The 25285-nt window shown below is 39.2% G+C and overlaps 1 protein-coding gene across 3 annotated transcripts in view; it reads right to left on the minus strand.

Moving 5' to 3' along the window:
* Nucleotides 1–25285, minus strand: part of TMEM245 (transmembrane protein 245) — a 104039-nt gene that overhangs the window by 64926 nt on the left and 13828 nt on the right. For 2 of the 3 annotated variants that reach the window (XM_033427472.2, XM_033427474.2), the window contains exons 4-8: nt 14940–15056; nt 11725–11949; nt 10279–10448; nt 7334–7357; nt 2178–2282 (exon numbers count right to left, since the gene is read on the minus strand). In XM_033427472.2, coding sequence (XP_033283363.1) covers nt 2178–2282; nt 7334–7357; nt 10279–10448; nt 11725–11949; nt 14940–15056 — 641 coding nt within the window. The remainder of the gene's footprint in view (nt 1–2177; nt 2283–7333; nt 7358–10278; nt 10449–11724; nt 11950–14939; nt 15057–25285) is intronic. The other variant, XM_033427473.2, reaches the window with a different exon arrangement.

Below are 25285 nucleotides of genomic sequence, written 5' to 3' on the forward strand. Positions count from 1 at the left end.
CTCTTGCTTCCAGAATCTCCCCCCTTTAATTCACAGCTTCTCTGTTGCCAGCCCCAAACCAAATCCACCACCTCCCATAAAAAAAACTGCAGGTTTTTGCTGCTCACGCCAGGCAGATGAGGATAGGGAACTCCAAGCAAGAAAGCCACAAACTACGTGTTTTTACCAGATGTGGTAGCAGTTTTTCATGAGCAAATACTCCTCAAATTATTGCCTAACTGGTCATTTTCCAATGCCCTGATATGGTGTTTATAGTCATTTTTATACCATTTTATTCTTGCTTTAGGTAGAAAGGAATTACCTGACATCCTCACCCTGCTATTACCCCAAGATATATCAGGAAAATGGAGGCAAAAAGGATTTTCTGACAGACTGGATGTGGATATAAGAGAAAAAAAGTAGTCAAGAATGACCCTGAGGCTTTTTACCTGAGCAAACAGAATGAAGCTGTCACTTACCAAAATGGGAAGACTGTGAGAGAACAGACAAGCAAGGGAGGTCTGGAATTCAGTTTTGACATGTTACATCTGAGATGTCTATAGACATTCAAACGGATACTGTCGTGGTGTTTTAGAGAATTATCCTTTTATTGGTTGGGAGAATGAACTAGATAACCAGTAAATTTCCTTCAAAAGCTCAGTTTGCATGAGTCCTAGACCACAATGAAGTGGTTCAGTAATACTTGTTATGAAAGTTCAGGGAAGCAAAAGCTCACTGAAGCATGGGATGAACAAAGAAAAAGAACTTGAAAGATGAACAATTGAGATGGGCAGGCAAGAAGACCCTACTCAAAGGGATGAAGAAGGGAGAGTGGAACAGAAGAAGAGAGAGGAAAAAGAGAAAAAAGGAAAACGGAAGACCATGCTGGTGAAAGATTTCTCTAAGAACTAGGAACTCGTGCAGTGGCAGGTTTAGGTGAAATATGACAAAAACAAAGAAAGGTCTCTAAACAAGGCTGTAGAGTCTAAATAAGTGACTATACACGATTAAAATCCAAAGAACAGATAAAAAGATAAAAACTGCATTGAAACTGAAACAGGTACAGAGATAGCAGGTTGATAAGATCAGGGAATACTGAAGCTAAGAATGACTGAGAAATAGGACTTGCAAGTAGAAAGTCAAATAGCAGGAAACAGTGTAATCCTTTAGTAAATTGCTGCATATTAGATTATCTACTGATAACAGGTACTACCATATCTCTACAGCGCTACAGGAAAATTTTTCATATCCATGATTTCATGTAAGCTTCACAATTCCTGGAAAACATATAAAAATCTGGGATGCAGAGTTGAGTAGAGTCAATATAAAGATTTAAATAGATTATAAAAGTTTTTTAAATAGTCCATAAGATACATCACTACAGAGAAAGTTTTAGCTGCACTTTGGAGAATGATTTTCTTTGATGAAAGAGGGGTGATATGGACTAAATTTTTGTATCCTCCCGAAATTCATATGTTGAAATCCTAACAAGCAATGTGAGGTAGGGCCTTTGGGAAGTAATTAGGTCATGAGGGTGGAGCTCTCATGATGGGATTAGTGCCCTTATAAGAAGAGACACATGTTCTTTCTCCCCACCATGTGAGGACACAAGGAGAAAACAGCCATGTATAAACCAGGAAGAGGACCTTTACCAAGAACTTGACCATGGCACCTTCATTTGGGACTTCCAGCCTCCAGAACTGTGAGAAATGCCAGTTGTTTAAGGCACTCAGTCTATGGTTTTCTGTTACAGCAATGCAAACTAAGAAGGGGGAGAGGATATGCAAGCTGGAAGAATCTGGAAAGCGAGAAATATCCTAATGGTAAATCAGCAGAAAAACCAATGAGACATGAAGGAAAGGAATTGAATTCTGATCTAGGAAACAGGATCTACATTAGAAGTCATGAGATCAGATCGTAGTTCTCCTATTGACAGAAGAAGCCACTTTTTCCTCAGTATCTTAATTTTTCATCTGCATTTACCTCAGAGGATTTTTATGAAATAAATAAAAATGCACATTAAAAAATATATTAGACAAATTCATGGCAAAACTAGTAATACAAAAATCATCAATACTGTTATACATACTTATAAGCAAAGTAATATTTCCCATGCCTGCATCTGCTAGCTTCTTACCTACATGACAAATTCTAACAATTAAGAGTTTATTAATGATAACAGTATTGTTGTACTCTACCTTTGCAGTCAGGAGTAGGGCTAAAAGAAGGGTTCCTATCACTAACAAAAATATGATGAAAATGCTAATTATTTTGTCTAACATCTTCTCCAGCCAGATGATCATCTGCATAGAAACGAAAAAGAGAATTAGTTATCTTTCAAACACAACTTAATAAAAACACATATGTATTCAAACATCATGAAGACAAGATATTCAGCATTGCAAAGCAAACTATGGCATAATGATTAAAGCAGGGAAAGCTTTAAACCACTTTAGAAAGTTAAGTAACAATATTAATTACCATTGTTGTTTACAGAAAGAGTTTATTATTGTCATATCTAAGAAAAGGCAGTCAGTTTGAATATAAACAGTATCTATGCTTGGATTCTCATACTGTGGTATATTTACCTTTCAAATTATAATTTACAATCTGATAAAAATTCTAAACAAAATAATGACAATCGATTAGTGACCTCAAATCTCATGAAATTTTACTGTCAATTAGCAAATATAGATGACTTTAGAAAAAGTATGACTCTTACAGTACAGGTATGTCCTGAATTATACAGATAAAATAGGAGCAAATTAAAACGGGAATTGCATTCAAACTATTTTTTCCCTTTAATGTCACTAGGGTTATAAAAGCAGTAAGAATAAAATCTAATGTTAAGGTAATAATAAATACTAATTCAGAATAATATTTACCCTGGGGGCAAAACGGTTGGGAAGTGGATGCACAAGCAGGGAGGGGTACACAATAGGCTTCAACTGCATAGGTAATATTTTGTCATGCTGGAAGATAGGCATGTGGGTGCTCTTCTTATTTCTTTATATTTGAAATATTTCATAATAAAATACTTTCAAAAATCTGATATTCCACTTGACATTTCTATTCTTTTTAAAACATAAGCTTTATGACAAATTGTAATTGACTGTAAATAAAGAATAATCATTAAAGTAATGGTTATTCCTTAATCAATAATTAAAATTATGCTTTCCCTAAATGCTACTTGACATTCTATTTTGAGTATCACTCCTCTCATCTTTCACAATCACAAATAATCCTACATTTATAAAAATTTTTGTTTTGAGATTATATAATTCTGATAGATTTCTAGAATTCCTGCCATGCCAAGCTACCATTTAACATTTCAAAAATACAATCAGACTGACGACTGAAATACCACATTGCACCCCTCAGCTCCAACATGAGCATTGCTGAATAAGTTACTCTTAATTTAAATATGAATTATGTTCTCCAAACAGTGAGTTAGACATCCAAGAGCAAAAAAATGGTGGTTAAAACAACATGCCTTCTAAAACATTTTCCACTCAGTGATTGTAAGCTTGCATCTCCTTATCTTTCATGAAGTACACTGTCATTAAGAGATCAATGCTACAGTGAACTCAAAGATAAAAAGTGCATCTTTTATCTTGGCAATTACAGCTTCAAACGGAAGAGTTAATTTTCAGTGCATGCTACCAAAGCATCAAAGACAATGCAGAGATTAAAAAAAGTAATAACAGGTTTCTAAGATATGGAAGGTCAGAGGTCATATTTTGAATGTAAGTTCTAAAACCAATGAAACTGAAAAGTTTCACAATCAGAAACTAACTCTACATCTAGCTCTTGATACAGTTTCCTGAGGAAAGAGCTAGTGCTGTATTACTCTTCTTTTTATCTCCAAAACCTAACAGTGCATGGCATGTGGTAAAAGCTCAGTTAATACATATTTGACTAGGCAAGATAAATAAAATAATTTCAGAATTAAGACCGGATTTGTATTCACAAGTTATGATTTCTGAAAATAACTTAGGAGCCTCAATTTTTTTTAGAAAAGTCATATCCTGAAATATGTTAACATAAAAGATATTTTATTTGGAAAGTATGAATATCTAAATTTATGTCTGGGTATTTTTAACATATAAAATGTGGAATATTCACAGACACGTTATATATAACAACATTACAAAAGTCAAATTTTGTTTTTAAGCCAGGGTAGAATTTTCCTATCACAAGCCTTATACCTAAGGCTTGGAATAAGAGGCACCTAAATAAAGATTTATTTTCAAGAGATAATACTGAGGGTTAGATGTTTCATTTAAAATTTAAAATACAGCAGACCTTGTTTTATTCTCCTCATTTCCAATTTACTGTGCTTTGCAGATAATGTGTTGTTTTTTTTTTTACAAAGTGAAGGTTTGAGGCAACCCTACATCGAGCAAGTCTATTGGCACCATTTTTTCCAAAAGCATTTGCTTATTCTGTGTCTCTGTATCACATTTTGGTAATTCACCCAATATTTCAAACTTTAATTATGGTATTTGCCATGGTGATTTGTGATCAATGATCTTTGATGTTACTACTACAACTCACTGAAGGCTTAGATGATAGCATTTTTTAGCAATAAAGTATTTTTAATTAAAGTTTACAGTTTTTTAGACATAATGCTACTACACACTTAATAGACTACAGTATAGTGTAAACAAATTTTATATGCACTGGGATCCCAAAGAAAATCATGTGACTTGCTTTATTTGCAATATTCGCTTCACTGGGGTAGTCTGGAATGCAACCCGCAATATCTCTGTAAATCAAGTCATTTAAGATGTTCAATACATAAGCAAAAAAGTTGGGGCGGGGGGGGGGGTCTATTCACATTACAGCCAGCTAAGATATAAGGTGAGAAAACACGAAAAAGAAGACAGCAAAAGCGAAAGAGAGCACAAAGAGTGGGAAAGCGAGACAGGAAAGACTTAAAAATGTGAAGAACTAAGGACCAATCAAGAGGAAACAAAATGGATAGAAAACTTATGGAGGAAAACAACTCCCTGAAAGAGTGAATGGAACAAGACTCATAAGGAAACAGCAACTGATAGACACAGAAAGAGAAACATGGTCAGAGGAAGCAAGGGGGAAGGGAAAGAGGAAGGAGGAGAGAATTCGTAAAGAAATGCCAGTGGCTCTGTCCCATGAGGGTCATCCTGTTCTGTGGTCCGCTTTGGGCAAAGGGAATAACACCACCTGTCAAACCCTGCCCTGCTCGTGGAAATTGCACAGTTGTCTAGTAACTTTCCCAGCCTTCCACACCAAGAGAAATTATTTCAGATTTTAAACTTTATTTTCTAAAAGTGGAAGGGGAGTAATTTTAAAACAACATTCTTAATGTTTCAAGTATAAATGAAGGGCAAGCATTTTTTTTTTAATGTAGCAATGTCAGTAAATTTATAGTTATACCAAAAGACACTCTGAAACTGACTGGCCCTATTTATCAAACTATGAAGGAAGTGTCATTCCACTACTGAGTTTTCTATTTCGTTATTCTGGACCTGGAGGTTTTTATTTTGCTTTGTTTTTTTTTAACCAAATTCTAGTAGTCTTAGTGCAAATAATAAATACTAAGAAATAAAACAAGTCTTAAGAAACAGTTACATTTCAATTAATCATAGACGTGTCTCTCACCCTCACTTCTCTTGAATTACTCTCTAATTCACTCCACTTGAACTTGGAATACCAATACCCAATGCTGCAAATTTTCTGACCCTGGATGAAATGTAACAAAACAGACCTCAACTTATTTACATGCTTTCCTCAGAACTTAAAGCAGTTACTCCTACTCTACACCAATGCTTTACCTACACTACATGGAATCACCAAAGAAAAGGAAAAAGTTACCTGATCTCTTAGGAATCTTTTAAAACTCACAACTAGTCAGCTATGAACTAGGTAACCTAACTCATTTCGTCACCAAAGGTTAAATCAGATTGAATCTAATGACTTTATTTTTTTTCTAAAGTCTGTATTGAATTTGTTACAATATTCCTTCTGGTTTATCTTCTGGTTTTTTGGTCATGAGGCATGTGGGATCTTAGCTCCCCAACCAGGGATCGAACCCACACCCCCTGCATTGGAAGGCAAAGTCTCAACCACTGGACCGCCAGGGAAGTCCCTGAACCTAATGACTTTAAATCTCCTTTCTCTCATCTCTAGAGGACAATTTCATTTCAATATACACAAACTGGGAAAATACATAAAATCACCTACTTTAATCAAAGTAAGAAAATGTAACATATTTGCAGCACTATCATTTGCCAAGGATTGAACTCATTTACTCATACCAGGTTTTTAGACAGTGGAGGTATACATAGCCATTTGTGTATGTGTGTATGTGTGTTTGTGTGTTTGTGTGTGTGCAGTGGTGGTGGTATGTGTATTTATTTATTTCACACACTGCTTATTTTCAATCCAATGTTTAAAAGCATAAGCATTGTCAAGAGTCCCCCCTTTCTTGTTTCAACAGAAAGAATGAAACCCTAATCTTTACACCCAAGAGTCACATTTTGATCTATTTCCAAGAGGTACCACATCTTTCTTAAGGCCTGCTATATTTTCACTGACGATTTTTAAGGCCTTATTGTGTTTAAAGACAATACACATGAATGATGTCATCTTTTGCTATCTGCCCTAGGGATCTAATGATATTAAGTCAGAACTACTGTATGTGGACAATATATCAGAGATACAGCACTCCTAATATATCTGCATTAGCCTTTATTGAAGTTATTGAAAATTCCATGCTGATCATGTGAGTCATTGACCACAGATACCTCACACTTTGGGAAATACATAAAATTAGATATCATAGGCCATGACTACAATCTTTTTTAAGATAAAAATAAAATTCTGGAATACTAGTTATTAAAAAGGACAACATATAACATTACCAGCCAAGAGAATCAGACAAATATTTCACAAATTTATATTTTTTAAAAATTACTGTGTTATTTATAGAAAAAGTAGCCATAACGAGTTCTCTTTCCTTTTTAGTAACTTCTGCCTAATGTGCTCTCACACAACAAAGGAGATTAGAGTATCAGACTGGGTCACATTATAGAGCTAAAAAGGAATGGAAATCACAGTGAACAAAAGGACTACAAGACAGAACTTACACACACTTGGGCAAGGAGATATCATCCACATCCTAAATAAATAGTTTTGAGTTTTTAGCAAATTGTACTGTGACGATATTAATGCTTCATGACCTTCCATAGCTTATAATTAGAACTTTAAAAACAAAAACTTAGTTTGACATGTGGAAACAGGGTGAGAACGGAGATTTGGGGGGAAGGTACAGAATTCAATAGCAAAAACCAAAATCCAGGTGTTTGTTTACCTTCTTATTTAGCCAGTGCCAGAGCTTGAGGATAGGGGGGGTAAGGTGAGAGAGAGAAGATAAGAACAGGGGCATATCATTAGAGAATACAGTAATAGCATGAAAAGGAAAGAAAAGAAAATCATTGAGAGCATGAGGAGGAAATTATCTCAGACAAAGGAAAAACTGGAAAAAAAAAATTGTAATGCATTAACAAAGTTTTTAAATCAAGTGAATGTAGCAGTCCTTTAAGATACACGATTGAAATGATGATAACCACAAGCTTTGTTGGCAATTCAATAATTAAAAATACATAAAAATAACTTGAATGCTTATAGGCTTGAACTTTCACACCAAATTCCAAAGATCAAAGTGATAATTAAGATTTTTCACATATCATGCACCAAAAGGATTTTCAGTCCCTGTATAAACTAATTTATGTTCATAAACTACATTTTCATTGAACTTTGTAGTTATAGCTTTATAATACTACTTATTTCACATTTCCTAGAGTAAAACATTTCAGTGCTCATTTGGAACAGTGAACACCTGGCGAAAAAGCAGACATATCTAAGATTCTGATCAGATTTGGTGCATTTCCTTCCATTTCCAATTTTTTAGGCACACATTTTTCTACCATATATAATATCCTTTTTTTCACATCAACATTATGTCATCTACACCTCACAATATTTAGCACTATAATAACTCATGCTGATTAGTGGATACATAATCTAAAAATCAGTAAACATAAGATTTAAGGATTATTAGTGACAGAAAAAGCATAAAAACTAAGACGCATAATTTCATCAGAGTAACTAAATGCTCCTTGCAGAGCTTTCCCTAAAGTACACTCAATACATGTTTAGACACATACTTAAAACAATCTCCTGTATGTGGATCATTTCAAAAACACTGGTCCAATCAATTGCAATTAAACAGAAAAACAGATTTATTCCCCAAAGCAGGAGCCCACATACATTATTATACTACACAGAACATAATTTTGACATCAATTATAATTATTCAGTTTGAGAGAGCCATTTATTCTGGTATGTATTACATATAACAGAAAATGCTAGTTTTATTCATTTTACTGTCTCTCTTCCTTAAGAAGGACAGATTGACATATAAATTAGAATAAAAATGAAAAATTTTTACAAGGCTACTCCATAACAAATACTTTTTGACACCCCTGGAACTTCAACTGACACAACCGTAGAGTTTTCCTAAACGAAGGGCTCCAAATAGAAGTACATGGGAACACTGAGAGGGGGATTCAGTTTCTATCCCATCCGATAGTGCTAAGACAAAAATTAATTGAAGTAAGAGTTTCCCTCTTTAAACAGTTTGAAGTGATAAATCTGCTCTAATAAGATAAAGCTTCACCTTAATCAGGGAGCTGTGATAAATATGTTGAAATTTGTGAGAAGTTTTAGATTCTTTCTTATGTAAAAAATTGAAAAAAATTAATAAGAACACAATAGGCAAATTACAAAAGAAAAATATAAACAGCCAATAAGCAAATAAAAGGATGGTCAACCTAATTTTTATTTTTAAATTTTTCATATTAAAACAACACTGAGATACTTCGCTTTACAAAACTAAAATGGACTTTTTGTTACACTATAACATCCAGTGTTGGCAAGAGCTCAAGGAAATGGGCATTCTCACATGTTGCAGTGGTGGGAATTGAAACTGGCAAACTTTCTGGAAGACCATCAGGTAATATGTAAGAAAATGTATCCCCTGCATCTCCTTCGACTTCCTCCCCCCTCACATGAACTCCAGTTACTGTTCTCATCTATATCTACATTTGTTTCAACTAACAGTGTTTCTCAACCGTAAGTCATGGATGGACCTGTTAAAGGAAGCAGTCACTAGCCCTGTGATGACGTCCAGGTTGCGCAGCGTGGCACATAAAAAGGCCTTCGTGATCCAGTCTCACCTGACCCTCCAGCCTTGCCTCCCACTAATTACCATTTCACATATCCCAGCCATTGCCATTTTCCTGGTGTTCCCTAAGAACTCATGCTATGGGAGTCTCTGTGCCCTTGCACTGCTCCATCCACCTGCTCTTCTTGCCATGTCTACCTAATAAACTCCTGCTTGTGCTTCAAAGTTTGCTCTGGCATCACCTCTGCTGCAAAACCTCCCCTCTCCCACCGCTCTCCGACAGTGAGTCATTTCTTGCTCAGTACTACCACTGTATCCTGTACACACTTCTCCTCCCCAAATTACAACAACAGCTTAATGCTTATATAGAGCTTACTGTGTACCAGATGCTGATCTAAGAATTGTACGTATATTAACTCATTTAACACTCACAACCATTCTATGAGGTATACCTGCTATTATACTCATCGTATTGGTAAGAAAACCAAGGCACAGAAAGGTTAAGAAACTCATCCAAGGTCACATAGCTAATAAGCAGAACAGGGATCTGAATCCAGAGTTTGAATTCAGAGCCTATGCTCTTAACCACTAAGCCTCTGAGTCTAACTCAGCCTCTAAATTTTAAGGGGTTGCTATCTCCCCATCAAACACAGCTTCTGTACCTAGTTTTCCAGGATTCATCTGATTTGCCCTAAGACTTAGCATAATATCTGACACATAAGAATTTTCCCAAAAATATTCACTGATCTGAGCCACCACCTGGCGATATAATTTTAGGCAAGTCACTTAACCCCTCTAGATTTCAATTTGGTCCTTATAAAATGAGAGAGTTGAACTAGGTGCTCCTTGTCTCCCATTTTTAAGATGTAAAAATACTAACACAATACTTACTGAAACTAAATCTATCCCATCCTTATATAAACCATAATTCTAAACTTTAAATTTCATCATAGAATTAGACATTAAATGTTCTATCCACAAATAAAACATAAATACCATAAAATGGAATATTTTAGACAATGAAATACATAAACCCCATTAAAATAGCTCAAGTTCTTAAAATACAATACCTTGCTATCAACTTTTAACAAGAATTTTCCAAGCCCGATAATTGGCCATGGTGCCAGGGCTTCCTGTCGCTCCTTCAGGAAGTGCTCTATAACCTGCCACCACACCAAGCAGCGCTTCTCCAGGAAGTTCACAACGCCAAAGTGAATAACGAGCTTTTTGAGTATCCATACTATAAGGAAGATGAGAAATACACACATAAAAAAGATAGAGATTACAAAGTTTTAACATGACTAGGTTCCTCAATTTCATATAACTTCCTGAAACAGTAAAGCTAGTGCTAAAACACTGTTTTTTTTAAAAAAAAAAAAAAAGGAAAAGGGAGAGAAGAAAGTTCAAAATATTCCAAATTCACGTAACTGGGACAATTTTCACACAATCCCCACCCACCTATATTCCTCCTTCTCTGTGAAGTCTTAATCCTTGAAGGGGTCAGGGATTCACAGCCTATATAAACATAAGATACCCTGATCATGAAGATTTCAGTGACCACAACCTTGGCCCCTCACATCTTACCCTTCCAGGGTAAAGAATACTAACCCCTGACATGTCCTAATCTCTTTGGCTATTATAGCTGCTCTTGCCAAATTTTGTTCTTTTCCTTAGATGTTTCATGTTTAGTGACCAGAGGAGTATAAGGTATTCCACATGCATCATGATTATACCACTGCAGGGCAACATGTTCATTTGTTTCTATTTCTCTACTCGATGCTGCTCTGTACATTTGAATCTCTTACCAGGGTTCGGTAGAGAAGCAGGGTGAGTACGAGCAGGGCTGTCACAAACAGCTGTGTACTATGTAACTTCAGTGGGAACCACACAGACTACAATGTGAAAGTACCCCTGTGCAGGTGGGCAGTGTGGTGGCCCTTCAAACAGAGGTTAAGCCTTCTGTTAAAGGCCAACTAAGAAGGTGGAGGGACTAGAAGGAAGTGCTATTTATCTGTGAGGGTTGCCTTGAAGTTTGGACCCTAGATAATGGATCCCAACCACTATAATTTCCCTAACTCAAGGGAGTTTTGTGTCATTAGTCCTGGCCTTATAATCTAACAGTTCACAGTTTACTATTTTGAACCATGAGGTTAGTGTTACATGCCAATTCAACAATTCCTTTATCAGCATTTTTAAATCTCTGGAGAGGTCCTAGGAAAGCTCCTATGGTCTCAAGAATAAGACCAGGGTAATTAGAGTTGTAAAAACTTTTAAGGGGCCACCTTGTTCACAGCCTGCTCTCCCTTTTTATTTAAAAAGACGGTAATCCCGTGAGCCATGGCCGCTGAGCCTGCGCGTCCGGAGCCTGTGCTCCACAACGGCAGAGGCCACAATAGTGAGAGGCCCGCGTACCACAAAAAAAAAAAAAAAAAAAGACAGTAAAGTTATCTCAAACATAAAAGTCCAAAAGATAAAAAGTCTTCCAAGGCAAGACAAGATCATAATTAACCAATTACCTGCAATAGGCACTGGCAGCAACTGTACAATCCACAGGTTCAACCAGATCTGGACTCCAAGAATGGCCCAAAGGAGAGACACAAAGTAGATATCGCTAGTTTTCTTCTTTCTAAGAAATGTTCCAACTTCAGGCCTTTGTCTGCCCAAGGTGGGTGAAGGGGAGGAGGGTGAAGCAGATGAGGACAGTGTTGGAGGGGGTTCTCCTCTGTCCATGGTTTCTGTCCCTGAAGAGGGAAAGAAAAAAAAAAATCCCCCACATATTAAAAATAAATAAATTATTTATTTATAAGTTATAAATAATAACATTAATAAACAGTAATTCAGAGCAATTGCTAGGCTATCCTAGTTTAAGCTTTCAAAATGTATTCTGACAGTATGATCACATTGGGTTAAAAAAGAAAAAAAGACTTGGATGTATGCTTGCATATGCAATGAAAAAGGTATAGAGAATTAATGCTGTGTTTACATCTAAGGAAATTAAGTTTTTTGGGGAGTAGGGTGAGTATGAGAAATGTTTTACTTTTTACTTTATATACTTAACATTGTTCAAGTTTTTTGTTGTTGTTGTTGGTTTTTTGCGGTACGCAGGACTCTCACTGTTGTGGCCTCTCCTGTTGTGGAGCACAGGCTCCGGATGCGCAGGCTCAGCGGCCATGGCTCATGGGCCCAGCCGCTCCGCGGCATGTGGGATCTTCCCGGACCGGGGCACGAACCCATGTCCCCTGCATCAGCAGGCGGACTCTCAACCAGTGCGCCACCAGGGAAGCCCTGTTCAAGTTTTTTTATGACATATATATCATTTATATTTTTATGTATATCATTTAGACAAAAAAACTGAAGAAAAACACAAGACAAAGTAACTGAGAATTATAATTAGCCCATCAAAATTACCCAAACCATATAAAGCAACAAATACTAACATACAGAATTCTTTATTTAAAAATTCCTCCTGGGCTTCCCTGGTGGCACAGTGGTTGCGGGTCCGCCTGCCGATACAGGGGATGCGGGTTCGTGCCCCAGTCCAGGAGGATCCCACATGCCGCGGAGCAGCTGGGCCTGTGGGCCATGGCCGCTGAGCCTGCGCGTCCGGAGCCTATGCTCCGCAGCAGGAGAGGCCACGGCAGTGAGAGGTCCGCGCACCGCAAAAAAACAAAAAAAACAAAAAAAAAATTCCTCCTCTTTTAACTTTACAGTAGATGTATTTATATATATTTCTGAAACAATACGGCTTTTCAGCGTCATTTTACCTAAATGGAGCCAACTGCCCTTACAAGAACCAGCCAGGGATTTGCAGCATATCTTTCTCTTAAAATTAGATATGAAAAATGACAGACTGCTGGGGATGAGGAATTTTCAAATACAGGATATCACTCAATTATTTCACGAGGCACTGTTTTCTAACAATGCGACTACTATTACATTTCACTATTACTCAGAATATACCATGATGATGGAAATGCATAAGATCCTAAAACCTGCATTTTGCCTTCCATAAAAATAGTTAATGATAAAAGTATACCATATTTCTTAAAGTCTAGGTAAAAAAAAACCATGAACACCCCTAATCTCAACGCCCTATTTGCCCCATTGTCTTTACATATTTTACATAGTTGTATCATGTTCCACTTATGACCCTTCCCACTTTCTCCCTTCAGTTGAATGTCAGCTCCAGGAGAGCTAAGACCTTGTCTATCTTGCGCTCCCCTCCACTGATTTCCTAGCACACACAATGGTAACTGACATATGGAACGTACTCACTAAATATTTGTTCTAACAATGCCTTCCCTGTTATTTCATAATTTTCATAAGTAACCACACAGTAACCTTCTGAGCGTTATGTCATAATTTCCTTAGTGTTTCTTTTTAATGTGAAATGATTAGTTGTGAGTACATTTTTACTACTGATATAACTAGCACCATGGTAAGTCAGCCCACCTCACCAGAACAAACATTCTACCCTGAGGTTTGGGGCTAAAGCGCAAGCTAATTATAACATGCTTCTGTTTGACCCTCTCTGAATATCTTCCTAATTTGGAAACTTCACGTTGGTGGATGTGGCAGATATTTAGAAGAACAGTAAGTCCATAACTAAAACATCATCCCCTTTCCACGTTGAAAACATGATTCGATGTGCAAGAAAAATAACATTTTCCTACTACCCCAAATGCCTTTTTCTTAGCCGATCCCTTCTTTCAAAACTTCTCTGAAGTCCATTCTTCAAAAATAGCTCATGAAAAACATTCCTTAGCTCCCAAACCTCTGGCACTAATGGACCTCTTGGCACAGACAGGGAAGGCCTTTTACATTCCTGAATCCTGTGCAAGTACAGTGTGGCTTTAAATCTGGTATAAACCTATCAGCTGGATCTTATAGGAGCTTTGCATGCAGAACAACCAGAGGGCTCTGTTTTAAGGGAAACAGTCAATATACTAACAGCATGAGGCATGCAAAGCAAACTTTGAGAATAAAAGCAAGAAATGCCAGAGAAATGAATGACTGGAAGATGGAAAATAAAAAACAAAAGAAAGAGCTGGCGAAAGGCAACAACAACAACAAAAGCAACATAAAGAGTCAGAGCACGGCTTCCCTGGTGGCACAGTGGTTGAGAGTCCGCCTGACGATGCAGGGACCATGGGTTCGTGCCCCAGTCCGCAAGGATCCCACATGCCGCGGAGTGGCTGGGCCCGTGAGCCATGGCCGCTGAGCCTGCGCGTCCGGAGCCTGTGCTCCGCAACGGGAGAGGCCACAGCAGTGAGAGGCCCGCGTACCGCAAAAAAAAAAAAAAAAAAAAAAAAAAAGAGTCAGAGCAAAGTAGAACAATGGAGGAGAACTGACAGTTGCAGAAGAAATGGAAAATAAAAGGACTAAGTAAGAGAAAATATGGACAAAGGTAAATAGGACACTAAGAAAAGAAAAATAATACGAAAGTGAGAGAGAATAACAAAAGAAAAATAAGAAAAGCACTTTTAAAAAAAAAGGAAAGAATGAAGAATCAAGATAAGAAACCTAAGAAGATAAATAATTAAATGTAAGAAAAAAGTGATATATGAGAACAAAGATGAGAAGGAAAAAAGTGTAAAAATAGGAACCAGAGAGAAGAATGAAGGACCAACAAGTAGCATTTTGTGGTGCTAGTGTCTTTCTTAATTTTATATTCTACATATATTTCATTTTCCGGAATATTCTGAAGGCACTCCTTCACAACGTCAGTCACCTGCAGGCTGGGTAGAGGGCTGGTCCTCAGTGCTCGATTCATACCCTGTGATGGAGATGGCCAAAGTTGCTAGAGTAGAAGCTGCCATGGAGATAACTTGCCCTGGTAACTCCGCTCCTGTAAAACAAGCATGCATTTTTTTAAACTTTTTAAAGGCAATGGACAAAATGGGAAATAACCTGCAAACTGAAACATACTCCTAAGTTTTCAACAGCAATAAAACAAAATGGTTATTACTGACCCACCAGACCAGTGGTTCTTCGCCAAGAGAGAATGCTTAAGAATCAACAGGCTACTGTACAGCACAGGGATCTCTACTCAGTCCTCTGTAATGACCTATATGGGAAAAGAATCTAAAGAAGAGTGGATGTATGTATAACTCATTCACTTTGCTGTACACCTGAAACTAATGCAACGCTGTAAATCAACTATACTCCAATAAAAAGAAAAAAGAAAAACAACAGGAAAGTCTGCTAAAAATGCAGGTTCCTGGACTCTCTGTGTATCTCTCTCATTTGGGAACTTGATGCTGGTGCACGTGGCAGATAGTAGATATATAAATGTGGAGTGCCACGCTTATATTTTTTGTACTTCACAGGTTAATTTTACTGCACATCTCTGTTGAAATACACTGCCACACCAAGTCTGTGAGCTTCTTGAATGCAGACTTACTTTCCTTTGTATTACTAGCTCCTAGCACAGCATGGAACAGCCCATACTTGCTCTCAATGACAACATTCCATGAGTGAATATGCAAATGTATGGGTATCATGCAAAACCATATACAGCTGATCCTTGACCAACACGGGTTTGAACCGTGCAGGTCCACTTATACACAGATTTTTTTCAATAAATATAGTATCTGTATTTTTATTTTACAGATCTTTAAATTAACTGTGGGGAAAAGTTTTTGTTCGATGAGAGATCACAACATGTGGAATCAAAAGAACTAGGATCTGGGCTTCCCTGGTGGCGCAGTGGTTGAGAGTCCGCCTGCCGACGCAGGGGACACGGGTTCGTGCCCCGGTCTGGGAGGATCCCACATGCCGCGGAGCGGCTGGGCCCGTGAGCCACGGCCACTGGGCCTGCGCGTCCGGAGCCTGTGCTCTGCAACGGGAGAGGCCACAACAGTGAGAGGCCCACGTACCGCAAAAAAAAAAAAAAAGAACTAGGATTTGAATTCTGATTCTACCCAAACTGTTTCAGCTTCCTGCCCTTGGGTGAGTCATTTATCAATTCCTTTGTTTCTGAGGCAGAGACAGGAGCTCACAGATTTTTGACTGCATGGTGGAGTCAGTGTCCCTAACCCTGACATGGTTCAAGGGTCAACTGACTATCTATAAAGTACATAATTCAGCACAGGCAAAATCCACTGCTTGAAAATCTAAAAGATCATCACTACCCTGTTTCACGTTACAGGTTCTCATGTTAAGTTCCTAATAGGTAGTAAACCAAGTTTAACCATTTGCACAAGATTCAAAAAAAAAAATTCACTGGTCAATGAGGTCTGTCTATAATGGTCAGCCTTTAATTTGCTATGGCAGACAACACAGACTAGCTCACACAACACCTCATTCTAGTGTGCTTTCTTGTGCCCTAGAGACTGGAAAGCTAAGGATTGTATTTCTTGGACTCCTTTGCAGCTACAGTTCCACATGTGACACAGCAGAACACTTGTGCAGGCACGCCTGTGCAGATGTGGAAGCCCTAAGTGACTCACTGTAATTTGGAAGCTCTCCTGTCAAATACAGTCCCATGGTTTTTCTGCAGGTACTTAGCAGAAGTTCCAGAGGTTCTGCTGTCTGATCTCCAACTTTGTGGCAAGCAGCAGCAGCTGTGGCATTTCTGCTCAAACAGTTCTTTGGTGTCGTTGAGCATTTCTCCTGGTTGCATTGCTTCTGCATGTCAGATCCAAGCTTAACTGTCTGGTCCTTCCAAAAATTCTGTATGTACGAATTCTTTATACTAACCAATACCTCTTTCTATTTAGACTAGCTGGCATGGATTCCACTGTCCAACTGAGAACGCTGAGGGTTCTCAGTCACCAAATCATACGTACGCCCACACTCGTGCAGCTGGGACCTCTGGGTAGGCCAATATTCAATGTGACAACATAAAGCTCTGCCCAGCCAATGAAAAGAGCCATGACCTTCGGAAGGTCAATGAATTACAGCTTCAGATAAACTCTGCACACCCAACAAATTCAAGGCTGGCCATGTCCTAGAGGGAAGCAAGCCAGGGGTCTGAGATGGCTCTTCGGTAGCCTCAGCCATCAGGATCAAGCACACTCATCTTGCTCAATCATATCCTATCCCTCCTCTAATAAATGCCTCTGTAACCTGAAAGAGGTTTAATTTTTAGGCAATCCAAGAGAAACTCAAACTCATGATCTGGGAAGAGAGCATAAGCTAGATATCTGGATTGGAACCTATTCTCCTGGCCTAGGTATCTAAGGTGCTTTTTTGATGCCAGTAAGAGAACAAGGGCTGAGAGAAAAACACAGTGTCTTTCATGTCTTACATGTTTCCATTACTCACTTTACTGAATGCTGGGGATAAAAACACAGACCCTGCCCCCATGGAGCTGAGTGGAAGAGACAGATACGAATTAAAGAACCACACAGATAAACGAATGTATACAAATTGTGATGATTGCTATAAAGGAAGAATACTGGGTATTTTATGAGCTCCTAACAGAAGAAATCTGACTTAGTCTGGAGAATCAGGAAAGCCTTCTCTTTAAGAAGTAAAAATGGGGACTTCCTGGGCAGTCCAATGGTTAAGACACCACCCTTCCAATGCAGGGGGCATGGGAACTAAGATGCCATATGCCATGAGGAGTGGCCAAAAATAAATAAATAAATAAAATGGGGTTTTATTAAAAAAACAGAAAGTTTCCCAAATGATTCTTTAAAAAAAAAAAAAGAAGTATAAATGAAGCTGACATATAAAGAATGAGGAGGAATTAACCAAAGGAAGGTAAGTAATAATATTTTGGATGATGGAAGCAAATAGGAAGGCTGTAAGTGAAGAAACTGGTATGTTAAAGACAGTGAAAGGTCAGTGTGTTTGGAGCACAGTAGGAAACTGGTATCAAATAAACAAGGCTGGAGATGGTAAGCCAGATGATGCAAGTCGCAGAAGACCATACTAAGGACTTTAGTCTTTATCCCAAAAGGAGTAGGAAAGCACTGAAGAGTTTTAAATAGGATGATTTTTTTTACTGAAATGTTATTGAGATAAGTGTAACATCACATGCAGTTGTAAGAAATAATACAGAGAAATCCTGTGTACCTTTTATCCTGTCCCCACCACCCCGCAATGGTAATATCTTTCAAAACTGCAGTACGCTACCACAATCAGAGTACACAATCATGGATACAAGATACAGAACAGTTTCATCACTGCAAAGATCTCATGTTGCCCTTTTATGACCACATCTCCCCACTCTGTAAATAAATAATCAGTTTTGAGATATAAAAAGATCATTCCTACTGTTTGGTCAAGAACAGATTAGAGAAGACCAAGAGTAGGTAGAGGGAGATAAGTTATTGCAGTATTACAGGCAAGACATGATGACAGCATGGTCTGCAGTGGTTAACAGGAAAGATGTTGGGAAAGCGGCTGCATTTAAGAGACATGGAGTAGTCAAAGTGGACCAGACTTGGTGACAAAACAATAAACGGTTCAACGATGACCCCCAAGTTTCCAGATTATGATCAGACAGAGAACGTGTAGGGGAAATGGATGAAGATTTGGGGTATACTGAAGTTCTTTTTAGACTTCCAAATAGAAATTTAAACACAAACTGATTACATCAGAGACCAGAGAGGTCTTAGGTTCCTGTGTGCCCACAAGAGATTTCTTGGGGTCCACTCAAGAGAAAAGGTTGGGAACACCTAATGACTAATGGCCTGGGACAGCACAGTAAGGTGGGGAAGGGGGAGGCTTCCAATCAAAACTCAAAGAAAGGGCTTCCCTGGTGGCGCAGTGGTTGGGAGTCCACCTGCCGATGCAGAGGACGCGGGTTCGTGCCCCGGTCCGGGAAGATCCCACATGCCATGGAGCGGCTGGGCCCATGAGCCATGGCCGCTAAGCCTGCGCATCCGGAGCCTGTGCTCCGCGACGGGGGAGGCCGCAACGATGAGAGGCCTGCGTACCTCAAAAAAAACCCACAAAAACTCAAGGAAACAAAGTATTCTCTCATATAAGAGTAAAGACTAGTTCAGGGTCCTCAATTACTAAACCTACCTCTTCACAAGTAATTTAATGAAGTGGTAACTTATCCTTGAGAAAGTCAGAGAAAGAAGTCCCCTGATGGTTAGGTAGCTCCAAAATAAGAAGATCATTTTATAGCTCCTCAAATACGGGCTTTCAGTTTGGCTGCATTTTGGCTTATACTTCTAAACTCCCACTGAGCATTCATTCATTCACCAAACAGGTGACTAGGCCATGTTGCTGGGATGAGAGACTAAGTTAAGACCCTAGTCTCAAGCTCAGTCTAATACTTAAACTATCAGTTATGGTTCAATATGTTAAGAGGTAATGTAGATGTAAGTGTAGAATATTGGGGGGGCACCGAGGGTAGAAATCTAACCCATGCCTGGGAGAACAGTTTCCAAAGGGGCTATCTGACAAGAATGGTAAAAGATGCCATCCTTTAAATCCATTTAAGCAAGTTAGATAAAGAAGACAGAACAAGTTTAGCTTGGGGAGAAAGGAAGAGGCTGGTATCTTAGAGGACAGAGGTAGAAAAGTTTTCCAGAAAGACAAAAAAGCAGGTGTAAAGACACAAAGGCAAGAAAAAGCAGAGCGTGCTGTTCAAAGAACTCTAGGAAGTCGAATAAGGATGAAACACAGGGTACAATGGTAAGAGTGGAGAGACAGGAGGATACAGAGGGAGAATGGAACCAGAGAGAATGGGACCTGTGCTCATACTTACTATGCACAGGGGCAGTACAATTCAGTGGTTGGAATCACAGGTGAGGAAACAAGAATGCCCAGGCTCAAATCTCAGGTCTATTTCTTACTAGTTGGATGACCACAGGCAGGTTACTTAGGATCTAGATGCCTTAGTCTCCTCAAGTGTAAAATGCAGCATACAGAAATTCCTATCTCACGAGAGGATTAAGTGAAACAATACATATAAAATGCTTAGAACAATGCCTGCTGTGTAGGACTTAACAGCAGTTAGCTCAATAAATGATATTATTATCACCATCACCTTTATCAAAACTGTTGGCTTTGACAGGATAAACTACAAGCACAAGCCACTAGCACTCCTACAGTATTTGCCTGTACCTCTTATCCCCTCCCTGCTCTGTACTACAGACGTTTCCCTAAGTCTTATCCTTACATTTTTAGATCTCCCCTCAGAGCTATGCAAAACATCTTACATACAGTCATCACTGAAAGACTTGAGGAAAAGTTAAGATCAACAGATTAAATCTTCACAACTATGGTTTAAAAACTTTCTCCAACTTGCTGATACCACTAAAATATACAATAAATATTTAATAAGTCTTAGCTAAATCAATGAAAACTACGCAATATCATCCTAGTTAATACACAAATGATTCAGCAAATTTTTAGAATGCCTGAAACTTCACAAAGGAACGAAAGGAACAGCACACAGAAAAAATCAACAGAGTATTTGAAAATTATCGATATAAGATTTGGCAACTGCTCTTACTCATCAAACAGATATGTACTTGAATGACTTTTGTCTAGTGATATCTTTCTGCACTTCAAAAACCCCAAGGGTTTGGGCAGAGAGATGATCAACTAGACAGAAGAATGCCAGGACCCGGAATCTAGGCAGACTCATGGTACTGGGAAAAAAGCCCCAGCTAAAAATAGGCACATAGACAAGGGAACATAATCTTGGGAGCCAAGAACTATAAACAAAGAAAGGAAAGAGCATCCAAGGTTTCAAGAGTCAATCTACCCAGGGAAAGGGCCAGTATTTTTTTTTTTTTTTTCTGGTACGCGGGCCTCTCTCTGTTGTGGCCTCTCCCGTTGTGGAGCACAGGCTCCGGATGCGCAGGCTCAGCGGCCATGGCTCACGGGCCCAACCGCTCCACGGCATGTGGGATCCTCCCGGACCGGGGCACGAACCCGTGTCCCCTGCATCGGCAGGCGGACTCTCAACCACTGCGCCACCAGGGAAGCCCGGGCCAGTATTAACTGGAGGGCCAAACAGCAGGAATCCACACATGTCCAAATAAGCAGACCACTGACATTAGCAGCCTAGCACCAGGGGACAGAAACTCATACTCTGGTATAAGAAATAGATCACATGTTCAGATAATATCTGTTGATACGGCTAAGTCGACAATGGGCAAAATAATTTTTTTTTAATAATGGAGGGAAACATATTTTGAAGCCAGTCTAGATAAGGAGATACTTGATCTACTTTGTTCCCTTTCACAAGAAGAGTTGAAGTTACCAGGAACACATCCAAAGATGCTTATTGGAAGGAGGCCCTTTACATCAAGTAAAATCTCCCCAGCATGTAAAGTTCCCTTTGAAGAAGGCTTCTGTTTCCATTACTAATGTGGAAAATACATCTCCTCCTCAACAGCTTCTAGTATCACTTCACTGTACTACTGGTCAGTAACAGGGGTTTGGATATGGACCACTAGGAGTTTCTCTAGGTCTATTTAACTGACAGCGGCAGAATTGGGGAATGACAGACAAGCAGTAAGAAATTTACTTTGCGCTTTTTCTTCCTCCAATTTGGGCTTAACTGGACCAAACTTGTTCATTCATATCACATGCTGTCCCAAACAATTAAGACAAGATGAAGCCTTCCTCACCAAGGTATTTCTGGTCACTCATAAACAATTACCAATGTTAAGAGGATCAGGCCCAGGTGTAATTGCCTGTACTTCTCATCCTGGGTGTCCTGGCTATTAAAGATACATCTGACACTTGTTTGCCTAGCTTTAGAAGCAGCACTTCTCATACTCATAGTAAATGGCTCTCTGAGCCTAAGTTCCTTCACCTGTAAAACAAGTATAATACTAATCTCACTGGTATACTATGAAAATTAAATGAGATAGCATGTTTTAAGAGTCCTACAAGGCCTCACGCATAGGGGAGACCAACAATGCTTATGTTCCTCCTTTCTCACAGGCCCGGGGAACACACCAAAGCTGGATTCCAGGTTTCTGCCAAGTTAAGACTTCTGGGGCCCGGGAGGCAGAGACGCTGAGTGCTGTGCTTGTGGTAAGCCACCGGGGCCAACATGAAGACTGAAGGAGCTGACAACTACAACTGAGTGCAAGACGGATCCGCAGGGCTTCCCTGGTGGCGCAGGGGTTAAGAATCCGCCTGCCAGTGCAGAGGACACGGTTCGATCCCTGGTCCGGGAAGATCCCGCATGCCGCGGAGCAGTTAAGCCCGTGAGCCACAACTACTGAGCCTGCGCTCTAGAGCCCACAAGCCAGAGCTACTGAGCCCATGCACCACAGCTACTGAAGCCTGCGCACCTAGAGCCCATGCTCTGCAACAAGAGAAGCCACCGCAGTGAGAAGCCCACGCACCGCAACAAAGAGTAGTAGCCCCTGCTCACCGCAACTAGAAAAAGCCCGTGTGCAGCAACAAAGACCCAGCACAGCCAGAAACAATAAATAAAATAAAATAATAAAATAAATTTATTAAAAAAAAAGACACATCAGCAGTCGATACTTTTTCAGGATGGCTGATGCTTGTCAAAGAGCCTGGTGAAAGGAAAGAACACTGGACGTAGGTTAGAGTCAAGGATGTAGGCTTAAATTTTAGCTCCACCAGTCACCCATGGGATTGTGGGCAAATCAGTTAACCTGTTATTAAATGTCTTCATCTGCAAAACGGAGACATCTACTTTACAAGGTTGTGGGGGGAATGTTTTGTTTGTGGATTAAAAAAGATAGTACACTTAAAAGTATGGTAGACACTTAACATTTTTCCCTACATTAACTTGAGGTTCCAGGAAACACCAAGGAAGAGTTCCTAAGGTCTAAGAACTGAGTTAGGTCCCTGGGTTCAGAAAGAACCACTGAGACTAACTCAGCAATGATACATAAGAAGAGTTTTCTGGATCTAGGAACTAAACAAATTCATGCTTTGAAGTATGATGACATCCAAAGGATTAATTCTGTGCATCCAGCAAACCACAGATTGTAAAACAGCAAAAGATTCAAAGCTCAGAAGACAGAGAGAAAGATGCCTACACAAGACTAGGTTACAAGAGCAGTCCTACAATGGGACAGTGGAGGTGACAAGGAAGGAATAAATGCACACAATGCCATGGCAGTACACTGAAGCATTCCCGTGCCTAACTATATTACAGTGACATCTACAGGAGGGAACTGACTATAAAAAAAGGAAAGGTTGTCCCAATATGGCTTGAGTTCTGATGCCTAAAAGAAACAAGGTACTAGGGGCAAGAGGAAAAAAATACTCAGAAATTTAGAAAAAGAAAAAATGGTTAAACAAATTTATTTTATGATGAGGATTATCTACACTAGAAGTCCATAAAAAGATTCTAAATCAAGAAAAGCCCATTCTGAAGTAGGCTGGAATAGGAGCAAACAAAACAAGGAAAACCAACATTTCCAAATCTGCTCTCAACATTTATTCTGTGTCTCTATGACTTCCTTTCTTGTAATCGTCTGGAATACAAATACCAGAAATCTGGGTTGCATGCCAACACACCACTATTCTGGGCTCATGGGGAATAATAATCAAACACAGCCTTCTTTTTTCCCAAGCTCAATACTTGGTCTTAGAACTCCTGTCCTCACGGCTCCCTAGGCTGCCGTCACCAGCTGACTAGAATTTATACCCAAGAGAAAATCCATCTGAAACCCCTGGGTTAGACCTACTTTATTCATATACTTGCAGTAAAGTACTTACTTAGCCCTGGACAAAAGCAGTCAAAAGGACAAAACTGTCCTCAAAATATTAAAAACAGAACTACCATATGATCCAGCCAATTCCATTTTAGGATATATATCTGAAGAAAACAAGAACACTAACTCGAAAAGACATATGTACCCCCATGTTCACTGTAGCATTACTTACAATAGCCAAGATACAGAAACACCCTAAGGGTCCACTGACGGATGATTAAAGAAAATGTGGGGGGTGTGTGTGTGTGTGTATACATACACACACATACATATATATACACACATGCGTGCGCGCATGCGCACACACACACACAGGAATATTATTCAGCCATAAAAAAGAATGAAGTCTTGTCACTTGCAGCAACATGGTGGACCTCAAGGGTATTATGCTAAGTAAAAAGGGTCAGAGAAAGACAAATACTGTATGATCTCACTTATATGTGGAATCTTAAAACAAACAGCAGCTCAAAGATACAGAGAACAGACGGGGGGCTGCCAGAACTGGTGGTGGGGGTGGGATAAATGAGTGAAGGGAGTCAAAGGCACAAACTTCCGGTTATAAAATAAACAAGTCCCAGGGATGTAATGTGCAGCATGGTAAGCTATTGTTAATAACACTTTATTGTAGACTTGAAAGTTGTTAAGAGAGTAGGTCTTAAGAGTTCTCATCACAAGAAGAAAGTTTTTTGGTAACTGTGTAAGGTGACAGATGTTAACTAGACTTATTGTGGTGATATATACAAACATGGAACCATTACGTTGTACACCTGAAACTAATATAATGATATATGTCAAATATACCTCAATTGAAAAAAAGAAAAAAAAGAGAGAGAGAGAGAAATGCCAGAAGAAAAGAAAAAGGAGAAAACTGTCCTGGGGTGAGGGGTGAAGGATAAGCAGAGCTGTCTGAACCACTACTATTAGGGGAAAGGGGAAAAAAAAGGGACAAAGCTTATCAGACGAACAAGTGGAAACCACCAAGCTTTCTACAGTAGTTGCCAAAACAGGAAGTTTACTTCTACTGGTTCGATATATAACCACACAGTCTAACAGATTGTGACCAGAAAGAGAGGCTGAGCAAAGAAAACTTAGAAAGACAGCAAAATATAAAATAAAATCTTTTTTATTTTCTACTCTCAGAGAGATAAGTAATTAAAGTTTCTTTGTTTCAGATAGTTATTATAAAATTCTAAACAAATATTTATGAATAAAAGATGTCTTGGGGCTTCCCTGGTGGCGCAGTGGTTGAGAGTCCGCCTGCCAATGCAGGGGACACGGGTTCGTGCCCCGGTCCGGGAAGATCCCACATGCCACGGAGCAGCTGGGCCCATGAGCCATGGCCGCTGAGCCCGCGCGTCCGGAGCCTGTATTCCGCAACGGGAGAGGCCACAACAGTGAGAGCCCCGCGTACCGCAAAAAAAAAAAAAAAAAATGTCTTACAATTGTCAGA

Source organism: Orcinus orca, chromosome 6 (assembly GCF_937001465.1).
Source record: "Orcinus orca chromosome 6, mOrcOrc1.1, whole genome shotgun sequence".
Classification (NCBI taxonomy): Eukaryota; Metazoa; Chordata; class Mammalia; order Artiodactyla; family Delphinidae; genus Orcinus; species Orcinus orca.